General features: G+C 36.3%; 1 protein-coding gene across 1 annotated transcript in view; it reads right to left on the reverse strand.

Moving 5' to 3' along the window:
- LOC148301548 (huntingtin-like) overlaps positions 1 to 23,044 on the reverse strand; it is a 60,227-nt gene that overhangs the window by 2,502 nt on the left and 34,681 nt on the right. Inside the window, exons 23-38 of the mRNA XM_088273081.1 lie at positions 21,294 to 21,539; positions 19,983 to 20,385; positions 18,948 to 19,264; positions 16,744 to 16,926; positions 14,766 to 15,016; positions 14,142 to 14,294; positions 12,977 to 13,919; positions 12,158 to 12,363; positions 10,955 to 11,173; positions 9,326 to 9,514; positions 6,479 to 6,612; positions 6,005 to 6,141; positions 3,841 to 4,095; positions 2,821 to 3,002; positions 1,105 to 1,240; positions 462 to 594 (exon numbers count right to left, since the gene is read on the reverse strand). Of these exons, the coding sequence (XP_088129207.1) occupies positions 462 to 594; positions 1,105 to 1,240; positions 2,821 to 3,002; positions 3,841 to 4,095; positions 6,005 to 6,141; positions 6,479 to 6,612; positions 9,326 to 9,514; positions 10,955 to 11,173; positions 12,158 to 12,363; positions 12,977 to 13,919; positions 14,142 to 14,294; positions 14,766 to 15,016; positions 16,744 to 16,926; positions 18,948 to 19,264; positions 19,983 to 20,385; positions 21,294 to 21,539 (4,087 nt within the window). The remainder of the gene's footprint in view (positions 1 to 461; positions 595 to 1,104; positions 1,241 to 2,820; positions 3,003 to 3,840; positions 4,096 to 6,004; positions 6,142 to 6,478; positions 6,613 to 9,325; positions 9,515 to 10,954; positions 11,174 to 12,157; positions 12,364 to 12,976; positions 13,920 to 14,141; positions 14,295 to 14,765; positions 15,017 to 16,743; positions 16,927 to 18,947; positions 19,265 to 19,982; positions 20,386 to 21,293; positions 21,540 to 23,044) is intronic.

Genomic DNA, 23,044 nt, shown 5'->3' on the forward strand with positions numbered 1-23,044 from the left:
GACATTACTATCTATCATTAGAATCTCAACTCTGCATCAAACCTCATCCCTTAGTTATTCCCTCTACCTTCCTCCCTTAACTCCCTTTTTCCTTTGCCTTCCTTATTATCATCATTTTGTAATTTATGTTTTTTTAATGTTCAAGTACTATCTACCCTCTTATTGCAGCTATATAAGCTATATAATATAACAGCTTTATAAGGTATCAAACGTTTTGAATATCACTTGTCTGTTTTTGGTGGGTTGGAAGAAGCCCGCCAATTGTACTTATTTCTTTTCTGTACCTACATTGAGTTTAAATAAATAAAGCATCAAGTCTTGGGTATTTAAAGGGTTTACAACCTCTGCATACCTGTCCACGCATAGTACTGAGTAAGATGTTAGCACCACAGTGCTGCCAACCACGTTATAAATATCTTACACTAACTATTGCGCTAAAAAGTAAACAAAGTTTCAATTACCTGAATAAATGAGGACCAACAGGAGAGGCCACAGATTCCGACATAGACTAGAATCTGTTTTAATACCCTCCATTATTGAATCCTTTTGTTCGCGGGATATACTTCCTCCCGAATTGATGGCATTACAAACTCCCTAAAAAGGAGAAAAATATTAATAATATCATTCTTTTGTAAGATATGAAAGTCAATTTTTGACCAAAACAGTATTAATGACTTAAAAGTACACAACGTTAAGTGTAACGTCCACTAAATGTTGTGTGATAACAGTCTTAATGGATAACTGCCCGAATGGCCATTTGCCAGATTGACAACTGTCCGAATAGCCATTTAACAGATTGACAACTGCCCGAATAGCCATTTTCCAGATTGACAACTGCCCGAATAGCCATTTTCCAGATTGGCAACTGCCTGAATGGCCATTTGACAGATTGACAACTGCCCGAATGGCCATTTGCATGAAAGGACAACTGCCCAAACGGCTATTTGCTCAAAAATTCATACTGCCGAAAAGATTTAATGTATTGTATGTATTAATAAAAAACTATATTTATTTAAATAAATCTAAATTGGAGTCAAAATATAATTTTTTATCAAATACTTAGATAAACTCAAAATATTGTTAATGAAAGTTTTGTGTTTTTACCTTCAAGACCAGATGAAAGCAAACGTCTTCCTTGTTTTCTAGTAAATATTTGATGGCCGGTTCCAGGTTAGTTGTTCCAAGATCAGCAAGAAGGAAGAACACTCTCCACCAGAGTGATTGCTCGTATGGAGATCGCCTTAAAATTATAGAAAAATACATATATAAATAACTCGCTCAATTCCTTTTAATTTCTACCATTTGCTACATAACATTTTTTTTGGGGTCAAGGGATCTTGCATCCCTTATGTCACTGCGACCATATTAGGTCTATTGTGACTTCCCTCTGTATTAAAGCTCACTGCCAAGACCTACATGAGTCATGTAACTCACGACCTGTCTTGGTGGTAGAAGCTTCACCTTCTCGGAGTCCAGTAGAGGTCCTCCAAGGATGTGACTTCGTTTGTGAGCGAGTGCGTCACAATTGTAGAGAATGTGGATTGATGTTTCGTTATCCTCCATACAAAATCTGCATACTGTCATGAAGTGAGATTTTTGCTACATAAGATGCAAAATGTGAAATTTAAATTAGTTGTAAAAAATGGTTACTTCATTTGGATCCCGAGAATTAGGGTTTCATCATTACTGACATCCTTCAGGCAGAGAGAATAGAACGCCACACCAATCTGTCTTTGCAAACAATCTTCGCCTCTTCTACATCCATGCATTTCCTCATACATAACCACTGATTATTTCCACTCCTTATATCGCTCACTCCTTTCAACAACGTCATATATCAAAAAACTTAATTTTTCAGGAGATCGTTTTTAAGTTAAAAAATACAATAAAATGTAATAAAAATAAATATCAAACCACTTTTTGAACTTTTTACTGTGCAACAGATCTTTTTTAACCTGAATGTTTTTGCTACATTTGAAAAATATTAAGTTTATTTGAAAAAATAATTAAACAATACCTTTTTTTCAAAATGCAAAAACAACACTTTCTGCCCTGTAGCGGGTAAATATTAATTTTTAATTAATGTTTTACTTAGTAAATACCACTATTAGTAATAGTGGTATTTACTAAGTAAAACATTAATTAAAAATGGATAGATTTTACCACAAAGTGACTGCCGAATCAATTAAGGTAAATATTAAGTTAAAAATATGCCGCTTTTTCTGGGATGTTGTACATTTTACGGGCATTCTGAAAACATGCACAACTGAAAATTAATGATTTTTGATATATGACGTTGTTAAAAGGAGTGAGCGGTATGCCAACTTTAAATTATTTTAAATACTTGATTATGCGTTAAGTCATCCTCGGTCTTCCTCTGCTTCTTTTTTAAACAACATTTGCTTCATTCGCTTCAACTCATTCGATTTACATGCCCAAACGATCTCAACACACTTTTAATAATTTTGTCAATAAAACTTATCTCAGCCTTGCATTCCTTCCTTTTTTCGCCATTTGAACATCTATCATACATCGTTTTGCTGCACATCTGTCTAAAATATCACATTTCGACTACATCCAGCTTATTTTGCCAACTCCATGCTTCACTTCTATATATTATATTAGGGATTGAACCAAGACTCTGTTGTGTACTGCCAATTCAGCTTTTGCTGATAAGTTTTTATTTGCTATAGCCAAATATTATTGCTATTATCATTCTGCGCTGGTGATGTCTATAGTCCTTTCTCAGTGTTGCCAGATGTAGGATAGGTAGGCACCACAAGCGCCAAGTGAAATTAAAAAAGTTAAAATGTGACTCACCTAGAGTAGCTTGTATCTAGTACCCGGGACAGGGTGTTAGACAGGAGAGAATGGAGAGCGGTACTGAGTTCCATGGAGTTATTCCAAATGCTCTTGTAATACAGGTCCCGCATGAATCTCAGGTGAATTATCAAGGAATGCAGCTTGGTGGTCGGAAAGGGTAGGTACTCCGTGACGCTCATCTACGAAATAAAACAACATTATTTTTAGCATCTCCAATTTTAGTGACATTTTTATGCAATCACAGATATAAATAAATATAAAAGATGTGTGTTATAAAGATAATAACACATTGTTTGCTGGAAACACTTAAAAGCATATTTTACATACTGTTGGTGGAGAGCGGAAGATGCTTATGAGCGTACTATTTGCTTACTTTTGGTAGAGGGCAAAAAACATTGTACAGATCAGAATTCGGTTTACGGATACTTGTAATTAGATTACTTGTGAATAGCATATGACCCTAATTAAAATAATGAAAAAACCACCCGAAAACAATGTATGAATGTATGCAATTACTATAAATTAGGACCTGAAAAGGTACCCACCCAGACTTCCATATTCTTCTTCATCATATTTTTGAGATGTCAAAAAATGCAGTAAAAATGCAAAATGTTGAGAAAAGGTAAATCAAGTATTTGGATACACTCAAAATGATGGGAAAAGATAAGCCAAGTATTTGGACAAACTCAAAATGTTGAGAAAAGAAAAGCCAAATATTTGGACACACTTAAAATGATGAGAAAAGAAAAGCCAAGTATGTATTTGGACACTGAAAATGTTGAGAAAATGTAAACCCATAAAATACCCACACTTACATATTTTTCCTCATATATATCGAGATGTCAAAATGCAATGAATGTATTAAAATGGTTAAAAACAATGAAAAATGTATTCAAAAAGAACTCCACCGACAAGACGCACAAGGTGGCTTGATGGGTCTCTGCAATTTTTTTAATATGTTTTAAAATTGTGATTTAAATGAATTTTATGTTAATAAAAAAAAGACAATCCACTCACATTGCAAGACAGGACCGTGGAAGTGAATCCGCACCGGTAGTTGGGGCAGATCTTGGCGTACTCCAGCACGCAGGCCACCTTGGCGCTGCCGAGCTGCAGGTGCTGGCGCACCAGCGCGTCCCTGGTCTCCGCCGAGCACGCCACCGCGCCCAGCTGCTCCCCGAGCCACCGCCACTGCTCCAGCGAGGAGAAGAGGTCGCACACGCTCACCAGGCACTGCAGCATGGCCAGGCGGGCGCCCAGGCCCCACTGGCACTGGAATCAGACGGCCCAGTTCAGAACAGAGTTCAAATTCCTTTATATGAAAGGTGCGTTATGCCCTTTTAGCTAATTTATTGGTTTGTTAACCTTTAGTCTATATTTGAATCCACAAAAGATACCTAAGATGCCATCATCGAGGATTTTGACGGGACTGGAAAGGTATTACTGCCCTATATTATTTCGAGAAATAAAATACTTTGTGTTTTGATCCACTCACATTTTTATTAACCAACTAGTTTCGGCATCAACCTGTTGCCCTCTTCAGGGTTTAATTTATGACATAAATTAAACCCTGAAGAGGTTTATACCCATATAGAGGTAAACCCCTTTATATGACGCAGTGCCCTATGCACCATTGGGGTGCGGATAAGGGTTTTATTATTATTTATTAAATTATATGTACATAATTATCAATTTTTGTTGCCACTGGCTCTGGAATCAGACAGCCCAGTTCAAAGGTGGGTTCATGAGATCAAGAACATGCCTTTGAACACACTTGCGATTTTCCAGAGTCGGGTTGGGCAGTGTTCGTGAGATACAGTACACTTCCGATTTTCCAGGGTTGAATTAGGTTTGTATAAATAAATATATTTCACAATACAGAGCCAGTTTGCAAATTCCAGAGTCGGGTTGAGTCGCATTCGTGAGATACAGATCACTCTTGATTTACCAGGGTGGGATTAGGTTTATAAAAATAAATATATTTCACAATACAGAGCCAGCTCGCAAATTCCAGAGTCGGGTTGGGTCATGTTCGTGAAATACAGTACACCTGCGATTTTCCAGGATTGGACTAGGTTTATAAAAATAAAAATATTTCACAATACAGAGCCAGCTCGCAAATTCCAGAGCCGGGTTGGATCGCGTTCGTGAGATACAGTCAACTCTCGATTTTCCAGGGTGGGATAAGGTTTATAAAAATAAAAAAAATTTACAATACAGTGCCAGCTCGCTAATTCCAGATTCGGGTTGGGTCTCGTTCGTGAGATACAGTTTACTCCAGGGTGGGATTAGGTTTATAAAAATAAAAATATTTCACAATACAGTGGACTCTTGCTAATTCCAGAGTCAGGTTGGGTCGTGTTCGTGTGATACAGTACACTTCCGATTTTCCAGGGTTGAATTAGGTTTATAAAAATAAAAATGTTTCGCCATTCAGTGCCAGCTCAATAATTCCAGAGTCGGGTTGGGACGTGTTCGTGAGATATAGTACACTCACTATTTTCCAAGGTAGGATTAGGTTTGTAAAAATAAAAATATTTCACAGAACAGTGCCAGCTCACTAATTTGAACGCTCCGTAATCTGAAACGTCCTGCAATCTAAATAATTTTGCGGCTTTGATGACAGCAAGCAGTTGATACTCGAGCAGTTCAGCTGTTCGAACTCAAAACACAGTAAGGGACATTTTTTTGTAGTACATTTTTTTCGCATTTTTGGACTAAGTAGATTCTACTTAGTCCAAATATGGAGAAAAAAAACGTACTACAAAAAAAATGTCCCTTACTGTCTTTTAAGTTTGGACAGCCGAGTTGATGATGAGTTTCAAAAATTCCACCTTAAGCCGTAAACGCTTTCAACATAGCAATTAACTGGGCTGAAGTCATCCATAACACAGAGGAATTTATGGTTTTGATACAAATGCCTGATTTAGCCCTTGAACACACGTTACGTTCGTTGAAAAGAATATGTGATTTTTTTTGAGCAAAAACAAAACGTATACATATACACATGATTTTTCACTCTATTATTTATTTTATATTACCCTGGACTGGTACCCTAAGTGCAAGGCTATTCATGTACTTGATGATTTAGATAACACTGCTTATATACTATGCAGTGCCCTATGCACCATTGGCTAGGGATAAGGTTAAGAAGGAGAAATTATACTGAATACAGACATACCTGCGGTGAAGACGTCTGGGCAGCAAAGTCCATCAGTAGTTGCAAGCAGCTGTTGATATCAATTCCTAATTCTTGTAGATTTTCACGAGTTTCCTTTAATGCATTCTGAGTTTTAATATCTGCATTGTCATGTACACCTATAATTAAAAGAGGTATTTTAAATTATTAATGTTGACACTTTGATTGATCACTTTGTCTTCACATAATTAATATTAAAGAAAACACTGTTTATTATGATGTGTGCACTATGCACTACTGGATGTGGATAATACAATAGTTGGGTATGGATTGTGTTCGTTCTGAAACTGATTGATGTTTTTTTAACTATCATTATCATTATCATAGCATTAGCAAACAACGTGGAGTTTTGTAGCATTCTATTCTCTCTGCCTATCCTTATGTAGCAGCAGCATGATGGTTAGTTAGTTAGTTTTAAAAAGACTTAAAAATATTGCACCATCTGACTGTTTTTACCTGCAGCGTGACTTAGATATTCAATGCTAAGGTTGGAATAGTTGTACGTCGGCTCGACAAATAAATCCAATTCCGAATTGTCATCAGCGTATAACCGGTCCATCAAGTCGCAAATCAGCAGAGCACTTTGCATTCTGGAAAGAAATAAACCGTTAGAATACTTCGCCAAAAGCAAAGTATACCAGCTCATCCATATACCAACAATGACACCAGTGTATTTAACCGGATCCACGCGGCTCGCATAACCGTATGTGTTTTCATAAAACATGCCCCATACGCGGCTGACATAATCGTATGTGTTTTTACATTGCTCCAAGTTTCGAACCTCAGTTCAACTTGGAGGGATTTTTTCATGGTGTGGAACTTTGGATAAAATAATACGTCAATCCTTGGCCTTATGACATCTGTTGAAATATCTGACTAATAATTTGTAACATCACAAGGATAAATAAAATAACAGATCCCTGATTTTTCTTGCTGTCGGTCGGTAATTAGTCCGCACCATAATCATGCCCTATATCTGTCTCACTCTCGATGCTACGCATCGCCAGTGGGTAAGAGTGACACACGATGCGTGCTTTGATTTATTTATGTTACGATCTTATTTGTTTATATTACAATATATTTCAAGAATTATGTGACACAAGTGTATTATAGAGTACCAAAAAGGTACAATGAATCCCCTTGAACGTTTTTTGAAGATTGTGACACAGTTTGCGCATATCAAAAGTGCAAATTTGTCCAAAAAAATCTAAAATAAATAAATTTAACTACCTTTGATGCATTTCATATAAAAACCTATTGTTTTCGCCCATACAATGTCGGATTCATCCAATAGTGAGGTCGAAAGCGCACAAAAATGTTTGTTATACTCATGTAGTGACATTGAAATTAGAATGTTTACCAATCAAAGGATGTGACTAAAAGGGTAAACTCCGAAGACTAGCAAATTTTACACAATTTTGACACATTCCTGTGAATGAAATTTTTATTTTTTTTTTATTGCATTTATATTGAATTACATATGAGTATACTTATTACAAATTGTTATTTTATTTTAGCAGTTTGATATTTGCACCACTAAAACCAAAATAATAATAAAATCGGTAAATATTTGTTCATTTTGTACACACGTAATGAAAGGGACCATTTTTGCAAAAAAAAGTCTTCAGCAATTTTAGCATTAATTTGAACCCTTATCCGCACCCCAATGGTGCATATGGCACTGCATCATATAAACGCAGTGTTATCTTGATCATTAACACACGAAGGAAAGGTGATCAGCCCTCCGCTTCAGGTACCAGGGTAATATTGAATAAATATTAGAGTGAAAAAATCATTTATATTTATTAGACCCCCTCTGGGAATCGAAACCGGGTCCTCCAGAACGGTAGCCAAGCGTGCTGACCATTACACTACGGAGGCGGACAACTTTGCATTTAACTTTGTCATAAAATAAAAGCTAGAGATGGTGAGCTTTATTTTTTAATTAAATAATTTGTACATAATTTCTATCTTCATAATACAAAGATTTTATTTAAAAAAAATACATATTTGATGTAAAAAAAAACCCACTCCCCAGAGAAAGTCCGACATCAATTATTATACTCCTGGAAAGGTTAAAGACTGTCCAAATCTGGATTTAATCTCAGCGGGATTGTTAAAGAGATTTTGATAGATTTACCAATAGAGACAAAAAAGTGGGTGTGCGTTTTACACTGAATGGCATATTTGCGGCACTGATGGATTGAATCAAATAACTTCTTTAAAAGACGTTGTTACTTAATTCAGTATTCGGATTCCATTACATAAAGCTAATTACGCCAATCAATGTACAAATTTGATGACTTATTGCGTATTTCCAGCTCTTGGTATATTGACATCAAAATCTTGAACTGAAGAAAAATATTGATTGAGAAAAGGCAATGTATACCATTCTAGTCGCAAGTCAAATAAAATAAAAGCGAAAAAACTATAAAGTAGTTGTTTAAAAAAAAAAAAAAAAATTACTCCTAACTGGAGATTATCCGGATTTGTGAGCAAGTATTTGGACACACTCAAAATGTTGTAAAAGAGTATATTTATAAATAAAAGACATATTTTATATAATTTAAGCATACATATAAGAAAAAATCTCAGTACTAAAACAATTAAAGATCAAACAAAGAAGAATATGGAAATCTGAATATTAAAAGTGCTTAAGACCTGTAATGTAGAGGTTTAAGTGATCACTTTGTACACATGTAACATTCACAAATTCTACCCATGATTCACAACCACACTACTCAAATTTTGAAACATGTATATATCCTTTAATTGACACGTTCTTTCATACATGAGTTTTTGGCACCTTCTACATTTAAATCATTAACAAACGCACTTAGATTGCCAGAAATGAAGACTCTATGAAGCATATCTGGCAAGAGTCTATAAGCAGAATAAGAAACGCCAGGATAAGGGAAATATGTGAGATCGAAGATGTCGTTAGGTGGGAAGGCAACAAAGAAGACAATGGTATGCGCATGTGAGGAGAATGGAACCATCCAAACTCCCCCACATTGCATTGTATGGCCAACACCAAAATAGACGACTTCCAGGCAGACCACGAAAGAGATGGATCGACAGCTGGGAATAAACCTTGTACCCATTGGGTCTACACTAAGAAGAATACTGTAGATTTTGTACACGTATAATGAAAAGGACCATTTTTGTAAAAAACTCTTCAGCAATTTTAGCAAATATATAAGAAAAAATCTCACTTATTTGCCTACATTCTATATTTGCATCCACTAAAGGTGCAATCATAAAGGTTAAGTTAGGAAAAGAGATAACGATTTAATTTTGTACCGATCAGGGTTGCAGCTGACGGGGTATTGTCTCTCTCTCTCTCCCGTGCACTTGACGGTATTGGAAGAGAGTAACAGCTGCATGATTCCCCGCAACGCCCAATGGGTACCATTGCCTTGCAACGCTCCGAGAAAACTCATCCATATCTCCTCGAAGCCTTTCTTATTGGTCCAGCCAATCAGGTTTACCCTGGAAACAAAAGAAATACATACCAACTTCATATCTATTTTACGAACATTGTCAATTAAAAATATTGGATATATGATAGCGGAGTGTAACGTCTAAAGGTGGAGACTGACCGGAGCACTGATGCGAGCATTCAGGGAGTCAGTACAGCGAGCCGAGCGCTCCATCCATAGTTTCGGATGCTCGGTGATGCACGCCGCGAGCGATGTTACAACGTTATGTTACGACGAAATGCTCCGGTCAGTCTCTACCTTAATGGTACTGGACACACATGATGATGAAGGGGACGAAGAAAACACTAGCTCAGAAGCAAAGATTTATTCTCAAATTACAAGTATAAGGAGAACAGAAGTGGTGTCAGTATCAACATGATAGAGTCTTAATCCTTGATGACTTCTTTGATTGAGTATTAATCTGCGATAGCATTGAGTGGGAGTATAATCCAGAGCAATCACATTTCACTCGGCGTCACACTCAAAGACTAACTAATTGCATAGTTACACTACAAGTATATATGGTTGGGACATGTCCTTAGAATGCCACCTGAGAGCATCAACCCCTCATGTCTCTTCTAACAACCCCGAGGATTCACCGACTATACTCAACGGAACTTTGAGACGCCGGACTGACCTGGGAGGAAGCCAAGGAGATGGCGTATGACAGTGACTTGGAGACGTCTCGTGTTGGTCATATGCTCCACCTAGGGAGCGAACATGGAAAGAAGAAGAAGAAGAAGATAGCACACACTGTCCCAATTTCAACATTGTCGCTTATGTACCCTTCCTCAAGAGTACCATAGTAAGGTAATTTAACCTGCGAAATTTCAATCTAAACACTTAGATATTACAAAGAATGCATTCACCCACAGTAAAAAATATATTTACCTCGTAGTTCTACTCTCCCCTGATAACATATATCGCTCACTCCTTTCAACAACGTCATATGTCAAAAAACTTGATTTTTCAGGAGATCGTTTTTAAAGTTTAAAAATATAATGAAATGTATTAAAAATAAATATCGAGCCACTTATTGAACTTTTTATTGTGCAACAGATCTTTGAAGGTAAAACCTGAAGGTTTTTTCTCCATTTGAAAAATATTTAGTATATTTTCAAAAATAATTAAACAATACCTTTTCTTTAAAATGCAAAAACGCTTTCTGCTCTGTAGCGGGTAAATATTAAGTTAAAAATATGCCACTTTTGCTGGGATATAGTGCAATTTCTGGGCATTTCGAAAACACGCACAACTGAAAATTGACAATTTTTTATATATGACATTGTTGAAAGGAGTGAGCAATCTGAGACAATGTTTGTCTATTTCTGTAAGCTAAGTTATATTCTCAATTAAAGTATTATTATCTGACATGCTATAAACACTTGTCCTAATTTCGACTAATTTGGAAAAAACATGAGATTTTTGCTTTATGAAAAAATATAAATACCTGAATAAAAATTGCTCCAAGACATCCATATCTTGCAAGGAATTGATCGGGATGGCTATCTCTCTTTTCAGCGCCCTTTCGACAGGACCTCCAATTCTATTGGTGGACTGTCCTTCATTTTGAAGATCGCAAAACGTCAGTTTGGTGACATCTTCAAATACTTCCGTTTCGTACCAAGCCAATGGTGGGACTAGAGTGAACGCATTTGCAAATTCACATCTGTAACAAATAGGGATGAACATTGACAATTTTTTTTTTATGTTGTAAGGAAATTGAGTATGTCGTTTACATAGTGGTGAGAACAACATCCCGCAACGGTATGAATACCCACTGGCCAAGGTCATTCTAGATCAGTCTCTTCTATACAGCAGTCGCTCAATTAGAGTAACTTATTATATAGTAACTTATTTATAGAATAAACTCAAAGTCGAACAACTAGCAATCTCTTACGGTTCATCTTCTACAACCCACAATAAATGTATACCAATATTATTACATAAATATTCAACTAACTAACTTAACATCTAGCCGCTTCTCCGCAGGGGTTGGCAGAGAAAATAGAATGCCACACCACTCTGTCTTTGCAAGTAGTATTTGCCTCTTTCACATTCATGCATCTCTTCGTACATACCTGACATGACCACTTCAAGTACTTGAAATACTTGATCATACTAAAGTTTCTTCAGTCTTTCTTTGCTCCTATTTCGTAATACATTTCCCTCATAGATTTATTTGACTATTCTTATCCCACTCATTCATTGTTTACTTCCAAACCATAATGATTATCTCAGCCTTGCATTCATTCCTTATTTCACCATTCGAACATCTATCATTCGTCATTTTACCACACATTCGCCTGGGAGATCGCGTTTTGACTGCATCAGGGTTGTAAGAAGAGACATGAGGGGTTAATGCTCTCAGGCAGCATTTTTAAGACATGTCCCAACCAGTGGCTTGCACAGAGAACTAATTAGGGTTGGCAGTAGAGGTAGGTAGTAAGGTAAGCTGGTACTACTTAGAAAGGTAGAGTAGGTACTGGTTGCATTTTTATATGTCACACGGGTAAGTTAGGATATGCTCTGCTTTTCTGCCTTATATGGAATGCATGCCCCTGATCCAAACCAAATTGGGTTTATATCCATATTATTGTTTTTTGGTAACAGTAATATACATATTCGCATGAAAGGATCAAAAATAACCTACCTGCACAAAGCAATAAGGAGTTTTTCCACGGCATTCTGCATTTTGTAAGACATGAAAGGACTTCTTTTGACGTTGAGTTTGTTATAAACATTGTCCTCCCAGAACTTGATCAGGGTCAAGAATTTGTCACATATTGATGCCAATTCTCCGGGATCACTGGAGCCTTTTGGTGTTGCCAGATTGACAAAATTCAATGGCAAAGTATCCTAGACATAAAAATAACACATTAAAACCAAGGAATTGCAATCAGCAATCAAACCAAGGACATTGCAATCAGCAATCACAATTATTTCATTGATTGATTTAGAATTTTATTCATTGATTTAAGGGGGACGTAGAGAACCTGAACATATTGTAAACTAGGTAATTGCCATAGATCTTTCTCAAAAGACGTCTAGAGGAAGACCAAAAAATTCATAGATGCTACAGAAAGATAACATGATTCGGAGGCATGACCTAGGTGACGTTGTCTGTGATGACCTACAACTGTCTGTGATGTCTAGAAGGACCTACAACCTGAGGACGGGGAGAGCTGACCCCAAAAGTCTAAAAAGATGAGAAGTTGGGATGGAGTCAGGAAGAAGAAGAAGATTTAGAAGGTACTTTGTAATAATTTCTGTCAATTTTACATTAATTTATACTTTGTAAACACCTTATACTTCAATGTCTCAAAAGTACAACTCTCAAATGTAAGTGTTCACAATTTTACAAATAATAATGTTGAATATATTAAAACATGTGTCACATTACATATATTCATAAATAGTGGTATTTATCAAGTTTAATTTAAATAAAAATATTTATTTTAAATGAACAGACCTTCACAGAATGCCTCACATACGTATAAAGGCAATTTATGGCAGAATGAATTCTTGACGAATTTGTTTCAACATTCAGCACTCTCCAAACAGCCGGCAAACCGAAACACTCGGAGGCGTTCAAAACGCAAGTGTCCAACGTGATGTCGAAATTGTGTTGAAAATTTTTGAAGCCCATGCTTTTAAGCGAACTTTCACATTCTGTCGGCAGATCGTTTTGAAACAATTTGATCAGATACAGAGTATACTGCAAAGAGATGACCGTGAATGACATCAAAGCTTTGGCTAACGTCTTCGGAATGAATGAATCCAATACTTTCTTCTTAACGGAACTTTCCAGGTGGCTTATCTTGTTCTTCAAGTTGGTATAAGACTGCAAATACGATGTGAGGATATTTTGAGCGTTCATCAACTCTTCGTTGAAAACTTTGTCTCTAAACACTTGGAAGCATCTTCTAGTGTATTTATCCAAGGTGTGATCGTGTGAAAAATTGCCAGTTTCAAATTGACTCAATGGTCTGCTTTGTCTCGGGAATAAGCTCACAATGGCTTGGATCAATCTCTCAAAATTTGATAGAGAAACGACGAGCAAAGGTTCGAATTCCGGTGCATCAAAAGCCATAATCTCACTAGGTTCAATTTCATCATTTTTCTGCACCGAAACATAAAATTTTGAAGAGTTTTCGGATATATTTGAACTGTACGCGTACTTCGTTTGTTGTCGGGCAGACTTCTTAGCACTCTCTTCCCACTTGGTCGATTCTCTTAGAATAGTTTTGATGTAGTTTTGGGTACCCAAGGGTAATAATTTTGTTAAAATTTGACTATCAAATTCGGCACAACTGACTATCGATGTAAGTTGGTCTAAATTTAAATTATTCAACAGTTTTGCTAGGCTAGTATATTTTCCGGGAATGTGGCATTCGTTTGCATTTTGATAGCATCTGTAAATGAGAAATAAGTATTTTATTTATTGTTTCGGCATTCACTTTGTGGTAAAAAATGCTTGTTTATAACCACTCGAGTTATATTTATTTTAACGACTAGTTTCAGAAGCTACAGATGCTTCTATTTTCGTCTGAATATAAACTCAAGTACACATATAATAGCAAATTAAAAAAAAACAAAAAAAATATTTTGTTCCAGTAGTTTTAATGCATTTTTACCTGTTTTTTATTTGATTGACAAGCCAATTGTTATCAACGGCTGTTGTTTTAACATACTGCGCATTAATTGGGCGATCTTGGGAAAGGTCTAAAGGAGATAGATCAAAGAATGTGGAAGCGAGCATGTTCACTTTGTGTATTAACTCTGGATGCCTGAAAAAAAAAAAAAATATTTTGTAATATTTTTTTGATAACGCTTATCTTAGCCTTGCATACTTTTCTTATATCGTAGTCGTACAGGAAAAAGTGACCAACTAACAAAACGTAAAATGTTCAAGAGGGCCATTTAAGTCACTTTTGCTTGGCAAGAAAATAAACATAAATGCAGTTAGTCATTTTTAACAAGTCAATATATTACTTATACTATACTTCCAAGTTTAAAATTGCTTTGGGTTTTTTTTCATGGCGAAATTAAGCTAGTAAGATATCAAACAGTCAATAATCACGTTTTTGTAAAAAATGCACTTGGTCACTTTCTCCTGTATGACTACGATATGACCATTCGAACATCTATCATACAACATTTGGCACACATTTATCTGAGGGATTGCATTTTGACTGCATTCAGTCTACTTTCATCCTTCTTTCGTCAACTCCATGCCTCATTAAAAGTTTGAACCTTACCTCAAAATAACCTGATCTTTCTGCAGGATTTCCAGAGCTATCTGCAAGTCCTCCTTGGTGAGGAGCAGATTGATATCCTCCAGGGAAAGGTCCATCAGATAGTTGCAGCGGTCGATAGCAAGGCGCGCGAACGGCAGGGAGTTGCAGGGACGGAGAACGCCAATCACCCGACATATGAACAGCAGGAGGGACCCAGACTGGGTGTGGAATGTGCCAGAGAGGATGTGACAGACCTTGATACCAAAAGAACCCTGAAAAATTAAATCAGTAGTTTAAAAACCTTAGCTATATATAAAAATTATTCCGCTTGTTCCAGGAATTCATCATTGACTGGTCGAATTATAAGCTTAAATAAAAATTATGGCTATATCTAGAAGTTAGAAGAATTTGAGTAGTGTGGTTGCCAATCATGGGTAGAGTTGGTGAATGTTACACGTGTGCAAAGTGATCAAATAAATCAGCCTATGACCCGTAAATGCCCAGACTTCCATATTCCTCTTCACCCTTGTTGAGATTTCAAAAATAATGTATATTTCTTCTTCTTCTTATTCCATGTTCGCTCCCTAGGTGGAGCATATGGCAAACACGAGACGTCTCCAAGTCACTCTGTCACGCGCCATCTCCTTGGCTTCCTCCCAGGTCAGTTCGGCGTCTCGAAGTTCCGCTGAGTATAGTTGGTGAATGGTTGTCAGCTGTTTCCGGGGCGCCGGAATCTTCGGGGTTGGAAGAAGAGACATGAGGGGTTGATGTTTAAAAACCCTAGCTATATATGAAAATTATTCCGCTTGTTCCAGGAATTCATCATTGACTGGTCATTTTATTTATTGTTTCGGCATTAACTTTGTGGTAAGACATGTTACAATAATTAAAGAAAACACTTCGTTTTTTACCACTTGAGTTTAATTATAGACTACATGTTTCAGAAGCTAAACTTCCATCATTCAGGTCTGTATAATAACTAAAATATAAAATATAAAATTGTTCTATAAATAAGGATAGGGGGAAAGTAAGGGGAAGGGGTTAGTCAAGGAACGGAGTTTGAAAACAAAGGAAAAATTGAAAGCAATGGCGAAGAATTTTGAAACAATATATTATTTAATAAATTATTATTAGAATTCAGGTTTTTTTGTATTTCTAAATTTTCAAGATAATTCATAATTTGGCCTTTATATGGAACAAGGTGTAATAATTTTAATTTACTAATCACTCATTTCACTCCCATAAATTAAAATTATTACACCTTGTTCCATATAAAGGCCAAATTATGAATTATCTTGAAAATTTAGAAATACAAAAAAACCTGAATTCTAATAATAATTTATTAAATAATATATTGTTTCAAAATTCTTCGCCATTGCTTTCAATTTTTCCTTTGTTTTCAAACTCCGTTCCTTGACTAACCCCTTCCCCTTACTTTCCCCCTATCCTTATTTATAGAACAATTTTATATTTTATATTTTAGTTATTATACAGACCTGAATGATGGAAGTTTAGCTTCTGAAACATGTAGTCTATAATTAAACTCAAGTGGTAAAAAACGAAGTGTTTTCTTTAATTATTGACTGGTCAAATTATAAGCTAAATAAAAAATTTAAATGATGTTTTCAAGCGTTTCTCAAGTATGTGAATATAATCCAGGATTCCGACCTCACATACAAATGAAAGAGTCTTCGCTTAATAAAAGCTTTCCTAATCCCACTATAGATGTCTATTGTGAACTCTCACATACTGTGTTTTGAGTTTGACGAATATATCTAGAAGTTTCAAGAATTTGAGTAGTGTGGTTGCCAATCATGGGTAGAATTGGTGAATGTTAAACGTGTGATCAAATAAGCCACCCTATGACGGTCGTAAGACCCGTTAATGCCCAGACTTCCATATTCTTCTTCATCCTTGTTGAGATTTCAAAAAATAATGTATATTTACATATACTTACTTAGATATATTTTATTTTTGTATGTATGTATGCGAAAATTACCTGTATACACTGGTGACATCTAGCGGCGATAGCTTGCAACATGAGGCCAGAAGCGCTAGGATTGTTATTGACTTTATCAATCAGCTCCTTGACGATGCCTTCAGAGCTGTAGCGTACTAGGAGATGGATCCTGTTTATCAGGAGCCAAGTCAGATATATCACCTCTTCTAAGCCGTTGTCAACCTAAAAAAATAATCACAATGTACTTTTATTTGGTATACAATAGGACACACAAGCAAAATATCAAATTTTACAACAAGAAAAAATATAAAAAAATTAATATTTATTTATTTACTTATTTGAACTTTTTGTACAATATGTGTGTACATTGGCGGGCTTATTGCTATAAAGCAATATCTTCCAACCAACCAGTGTGAACCAACAGACTAGTGTGAACGATCTAGGCTTGTACCTTTTGATGTCTGTAAGAAATTAGTGGGGAGATAATGCTTGAACAGGTTAAGACAAGGATAAGAAAAAAGAAAAACAAAGAAACATAAGAGAGCATAATTACAAATTAAGAATTTAAACAGGGTAACATGAATAGAAAAACAAAATGACGATAGAGTAAGGAAGGCATGGGAAAAGGGAATCAGGTAGAAAGTTTAGGGAAGAGAGGAGGGGTCAGGGGAGGAGGAGATGGACAGTTAGGGTTCTAAGGTAAGATAATGATGTTTCAGGCGTTTTTTGAAGGTTAAAATAGAAGGTGCATTTTTTACGTGTAGAGGTAGTTCATTCCAGAGTCTAGCCGCTTGGACAGTAAAGGAATTACTGAGGAATGTTGTGTTGTGGCAAGGAATGGAGAGTGTTCTCTCTTGAGAAGAGCGAAGCGATAGACCATGATCAGAAAGGTAAACGAAGTTTTCTACAAGATAAATTGGTGCACTGGGGTCGTGAAGAATGTTATATAGTAGGGCGAGAGATTGTGAATTTATGCGTTGTTTAAAATGAAGCCATTTTTTATAATTATAATTATAATTTGAATACCAACCACTTCATGCTTTTGAACGAGCTGTGTTCGCAGAAAGTACCGTAGAGCGGGGCTACTTGAACTTTGATGTGTTACTTGAGCCCAGTACAAAAAAATATTTAGATCGTGGTATTGATCAAAGTATCGTGACAATAAGTGTCACCTGTCAGGGAAACAATGAATCATGTCGATACGTTCATTATTGTAGACCAAATACAGATTTTTTTTTTTTTGTACTGGGTTCAAAGTAACACATCAAAGTTCAAGTTGCCCCGTTCTATGGCACAGAGAATCTGTAGGGTATTGTGGAATTTTAAATGTCTTTTTACAACTCTTTGAAATAAATCAAATATATTAGTTGGTCCAGATTTATTAAATGAAGAGTAGAAAGCTTTGCCTCGCAATTTACGTAAAAGCATCTTCTCTGGCATATGAATATCCACTTGGTCAGCCCATTCTAGGCATGTATTTAAAGCAGACACCGCGCTTGAAGGTGGAATACTTGCTACTGCTTCAGTGGCAGCACGGATTTCTATTTTTAAGAAGCGAGGGAGGGGTGAGAGTGTGTTCGGATTACAGAGGTGTTCGGACTATGTGGGGTTCAGATAAAAGAGGTCCTGCTGTACTAATATTACTAACATTTATGTAAAAAAAAATATAAAAGTAAACTAGTTAGTGTTTATTTTAAGCGTATTTCGTTATAGCGGTAGCTCTTCCTACAGGCATAACTATCGGCAAGTTGATCCTGTATATAGGAATGTTAAACAATCTATGCCGACGCTGTCTTAGGTAACTATCGGGAACATACGGACCAATGCTCCGGATAATTTCAAGATTATCGATCATACCGCGCAACAATCGATAAAAATGCGTTAGCAAATACACATTCCTTCTAGTCTCTAAACTGTTGTAGCCAAGCATACTCTGGAGAAACTCGGTCGGGTAGAGCCAAGGATAAAAGCCGTACTCTCTCATGTAGAGATGCCTCAGAAACTTCTTTTGGACTTTCTCTACCATAAGAGAGTACTTCGCACCAAGGAGTTACAAAGAGTTCTCAGCACTAAGACTGAGCCACAAGCAACACATGGCCAGATACAGCTGGTTAATAAATAAAATAAAAAAAGCATAAGGAACACTTACCGTTAATGAGAGCGTCGTCAATTTCCTAATCTAACCTAATCACAACTAACTGAGGAATATTGAAGAACATAAATATAAGAAAAGAGTGACTTACAAAGTGTTCGCAGAGAGCCAGGAAGCACCCAATTTGCAGCACCTCGCTGCTCACATTCCTGTCGGGGCTGTTCTCCCGCTGCACGAACCCAAACAGGCTGTTCCAGTACCTCTGCTCCAGGAAGCGCAGGCGGACCAGCAGGTGGCACCAGTGCGCGGCCAGCAGCGGGCGGCGCCAGGCGAGTGCCCCCGCGCAGGCCGACAGGCGCCCCAGCGGGATGTTCTCCTCGGGCGCGTACAGGCCCGTGTTCAGGCCGCTCTGCTCCGAGTGCAGCACGCTCTGCGCTGTCTTGGCGAGCGTCGGGAACTGGCAGCCGTCTGGGGAACAAGATCGGATGGACAGTCATAAGTAACTTGATCACAAGTAACTGGCTTTCTGCGCTGTCTTGTGCGAGTGTCGGGAACTGGCAGCCGTCTGGGGATCAAGATCGGATGGACAATAATAAGTAACTTGATCACAAGTAACCTGATCACAAGTAACCTGATCACAAGTAACCTAATTACATACAAGTAACCGGCTCTCTGCGCTGTCTTGGCAAGCATTATTATCGGTAGGTTTTTTCATCAAATCCCGACCCCAATTAGTATATTAATGAGAGTTTTTTTTAGATGGGAGTTGCATTTATTATTTCTTTTTCTTTAAACCTTTACCCGAACCCAATGCTGCATAGGGCACTTCATCAAAATAAATGATGAAGTGCCCTATGCAGCATTGGGTTGGGTTGGAATGTTATCTTGATCGTAAACACAAGAAGGGAAGGCCCTGCGCTTCAGGTACCAGCCCGGGGTGTTATTGAATAAATATTAGAGTGAAAAATCACATATATTTATTTGACCCCCGCCCTGAGAATCGAACTCGGGACCTTCAGTACGGTAGCCAAGCGTGCTGACCCTTACACTATGGAGGCGGACAATCAAAATACACCTAACCTTTAACATAATTCCATTCTCTCCGTCTACCTCTGAGGTGAAGCAACTCAAATATTATAAGCATTTTCGGCATTATAACTGAGAATAAAAAACATATAAAAATTACCTTTGAGATACAGAATATGTTTCACTTGACACAGTAAACTAGTTGTCAACGAACACCAGTATGTCATATCGCCAACGGATTGTATCCCATTTTCAGCTTCTTTAAAATGGTTCTTATCACAGTTTTTCAGTTCCAACAGTGCGTAGGTCACGACTCTGAACATGAATCGTACGACGATCACGTCTGCCGAAAGATTGGCACAGTTCTCGTTCACTGTTTGGACGTTAAGAGGGTCTATCTGATTCTCCATGTTGAAAAATATGGCCGAGGGTGAGATCTCAGCCGCCTTCAGCTGGTTGGAGGTCGACAGAATTTTGTTCTCGGAATAGTTTGGTATTACTTTTCGCATGATCAGTAGAACTGTTGCGAGCCACCGTTGTTTGACTTCTATGGACGCAGAATCCTAGAATGAAAAAAAACATTTTAATGCCATTAATTTTTTGAATATCTGTTCTTCTTCTTCTTCTAACCCTTATCCGCACCCCAATGGTGCATAGGGCACTGCATCGTATAGAAGCAGTGTTATCTTGATTGTTAAACACACGAAGGAAAGGTGATCAGCCTTCCGCTTCAGGTACCAGTCCAGGGTCATATTAAATTAATATTAGACTGAAAAATCACTAATATTCATTTTGATCCTCTTGGGAATCGAACCCGAGACCTAGCGCGCTAACCACTAACACTATGGAGGCGGATATCTGTAGGAAGGTTATTAAAGTACTTGGTTTCTAAATATTTAAAGTTCTATTGGAATTATTCGATAATATATTTTGATATTTATATAAAATGAATTATTTTATGCATGATTTGTTATGTTTTTATTTCTCTGATCGCTTGCAAGGCATTTTAAAATTATCATTTTATAAGCCTATCTAAATCAGAAATTCTTCTTCTTCTCCGTCTTATTCCTCATTGCTGAGGGTTGTGACCCTTGCAGAAGCAATGACTCTTCTCCAGTTATCCTTTGACTGCGCTGCACGTAGCGCTTCAAAAAGTCAGAAATTAGTTTTTTTTTTTTTTTAAAAAAAGCTTCAAATCTTGTCTCTAGAAATTAATTTCAAATATTTGTAAATACTTTGTGTGCACGCGTACGCGGCTTGATACCGTTTCCGCCAATCACTTTTTAGTAGCACACAAGTTGTCTTTCTGGATGGTTGTGCTGCTACGACAGCTACTCAAAATGTATTTTTTTCTCGTTTTCAGATACCATACTTGCCAGAGCTAACATTACAAAATTGTTACTTCGCATTTTCATATGGCGTACAAAATACAAATCACTAAAGTTTTTAGCACCGTAAGGGAAAGGTTAACCTGATCGGGAGGCTTGTCGCACATGATCCTCATGAAGCTCTCGATCCTGCCTTGCTCGTGTATGACCTCGGGATGGAGGCAGTCCATGAGGGTCTCCAGCGTGGAGTAGGCGGCCGGAGAGTCCAGATCCATGCAGCCCTGCTTCAGCAGCTGCAGCACGGAGTCCAGCACCAGCTGCGACCAGCGAAAGTGGCTCTCGGGGTTCTCCTCCGAGAATATCAAGATCGAAGATATCAACTTGACCACCTGGGGAATACAAAACAATTTTATTTTTTTATAATTTATTAACACATTAAGGACGGGAAAAGTATTTATACCCGTTTGGTCAATTGATGCTTAAGAAAGGGAAGGCTATTTTTACCTTCTACGCTGGCATCAAAGGCAGATAAGAAGGGAATATCCAATGTTTATATATATATATATATATATATATATATATATATATATATATATATATATATATATATATATATATATATATATATATATATATATATATATATATATATATATATATATATATATATATATATATATATATATATATATATATATATATATATATATATATATATATATATATATATATATATATATATATATATATATATATATATATATATATATATATATATATATATATATATATATATATATATATATATATATATATATATATATATATATATATATATATATATATATATATATATATATATATATATATATATATATATATATATATATATATATATATATATATATATATATATATATATATATATATATATATATATATATATATATATATATATATATATATATATATATATATATATATATATATATATATATATATATATATATATATATATATATATATATATATATATATATATATATATATATATATATATATATATATATGTGTGTGTGTGTGTGTGTATTGGTACATACATTATAAAAAATTAAACACTTGTATTAGACCACTAATTGAGTTTTATTTCAAGTAACTAGATTCGAAAACTACAGATGTTTTCACCGACAGGTGATCACAAAAACTAACGAGCAACAAATCATTCAAGTATTAGTAGAGGTGGGTGGAGTAATAACTAAAAGGGGGGGGGTTAAGGAGTGGGATTTAGGAACAAAGACAATGATGGCGAGGAATTAATTTTTAATCAGTATTTAAATTTTTATGTATTTCTAAATTTTCTAAATTGTTCATGACTCGCCCTTGTATGTGACTGAGTGTAATAATTTGTGCGAGTCGAATGAGTGGTTAGTTTCCATTTTGTGATTTGCAAATTCTGGAAAATAATTACTTTGTAGTAATTTGACATTTGAATTGCCACCAAGACACATAAAACTATAATGTAAGTGACGTCAAGTGTGATCTCAGGTCAAATGGGTGAGACTGTACACTCTAATACATACTGTACTATCTATCTTCTTCTTCTAAGTCTTCCGTCTCCACTGCTCCATAACCTTTCATTTTATTCAGTCTTTGTTGTTTCTGCTTGCAGCCAATTTCCAACCCCCACAGCGGCCATCTTTTTCGAGGTCTTTCAATATCTCTTTTATTCTCCCATCTCAAAAATTTTGGAGTCCACTTTGTGGGGCCTGTCTTGCAACATGTATCATCTATACTACATAGCTTCCAATCTCGGAGTGGCAATTGAAGTTCACCCAGTTTGCCGTCACACAGCTCAGCCAGTGCTATACAGCAGAGTTACAAAGTGAATGATCAA

Source organism: Brachycentrus maculatus, unplaced genomic scaffold (genome assembly GCF_059751285.1).
Source record: "Brachycentrus maculatus isolate JH-2025_06_01 unplaced genomic scaffold, ASM5975128v1 h1tg000543l, whole genome shotgun sequence".
NCBI lineage: Eukaryota > Metazoa > Arthropoda > Insecta > Trichoptera > Brachycentridae > Brachycentrus > Brachycentrus maculatus.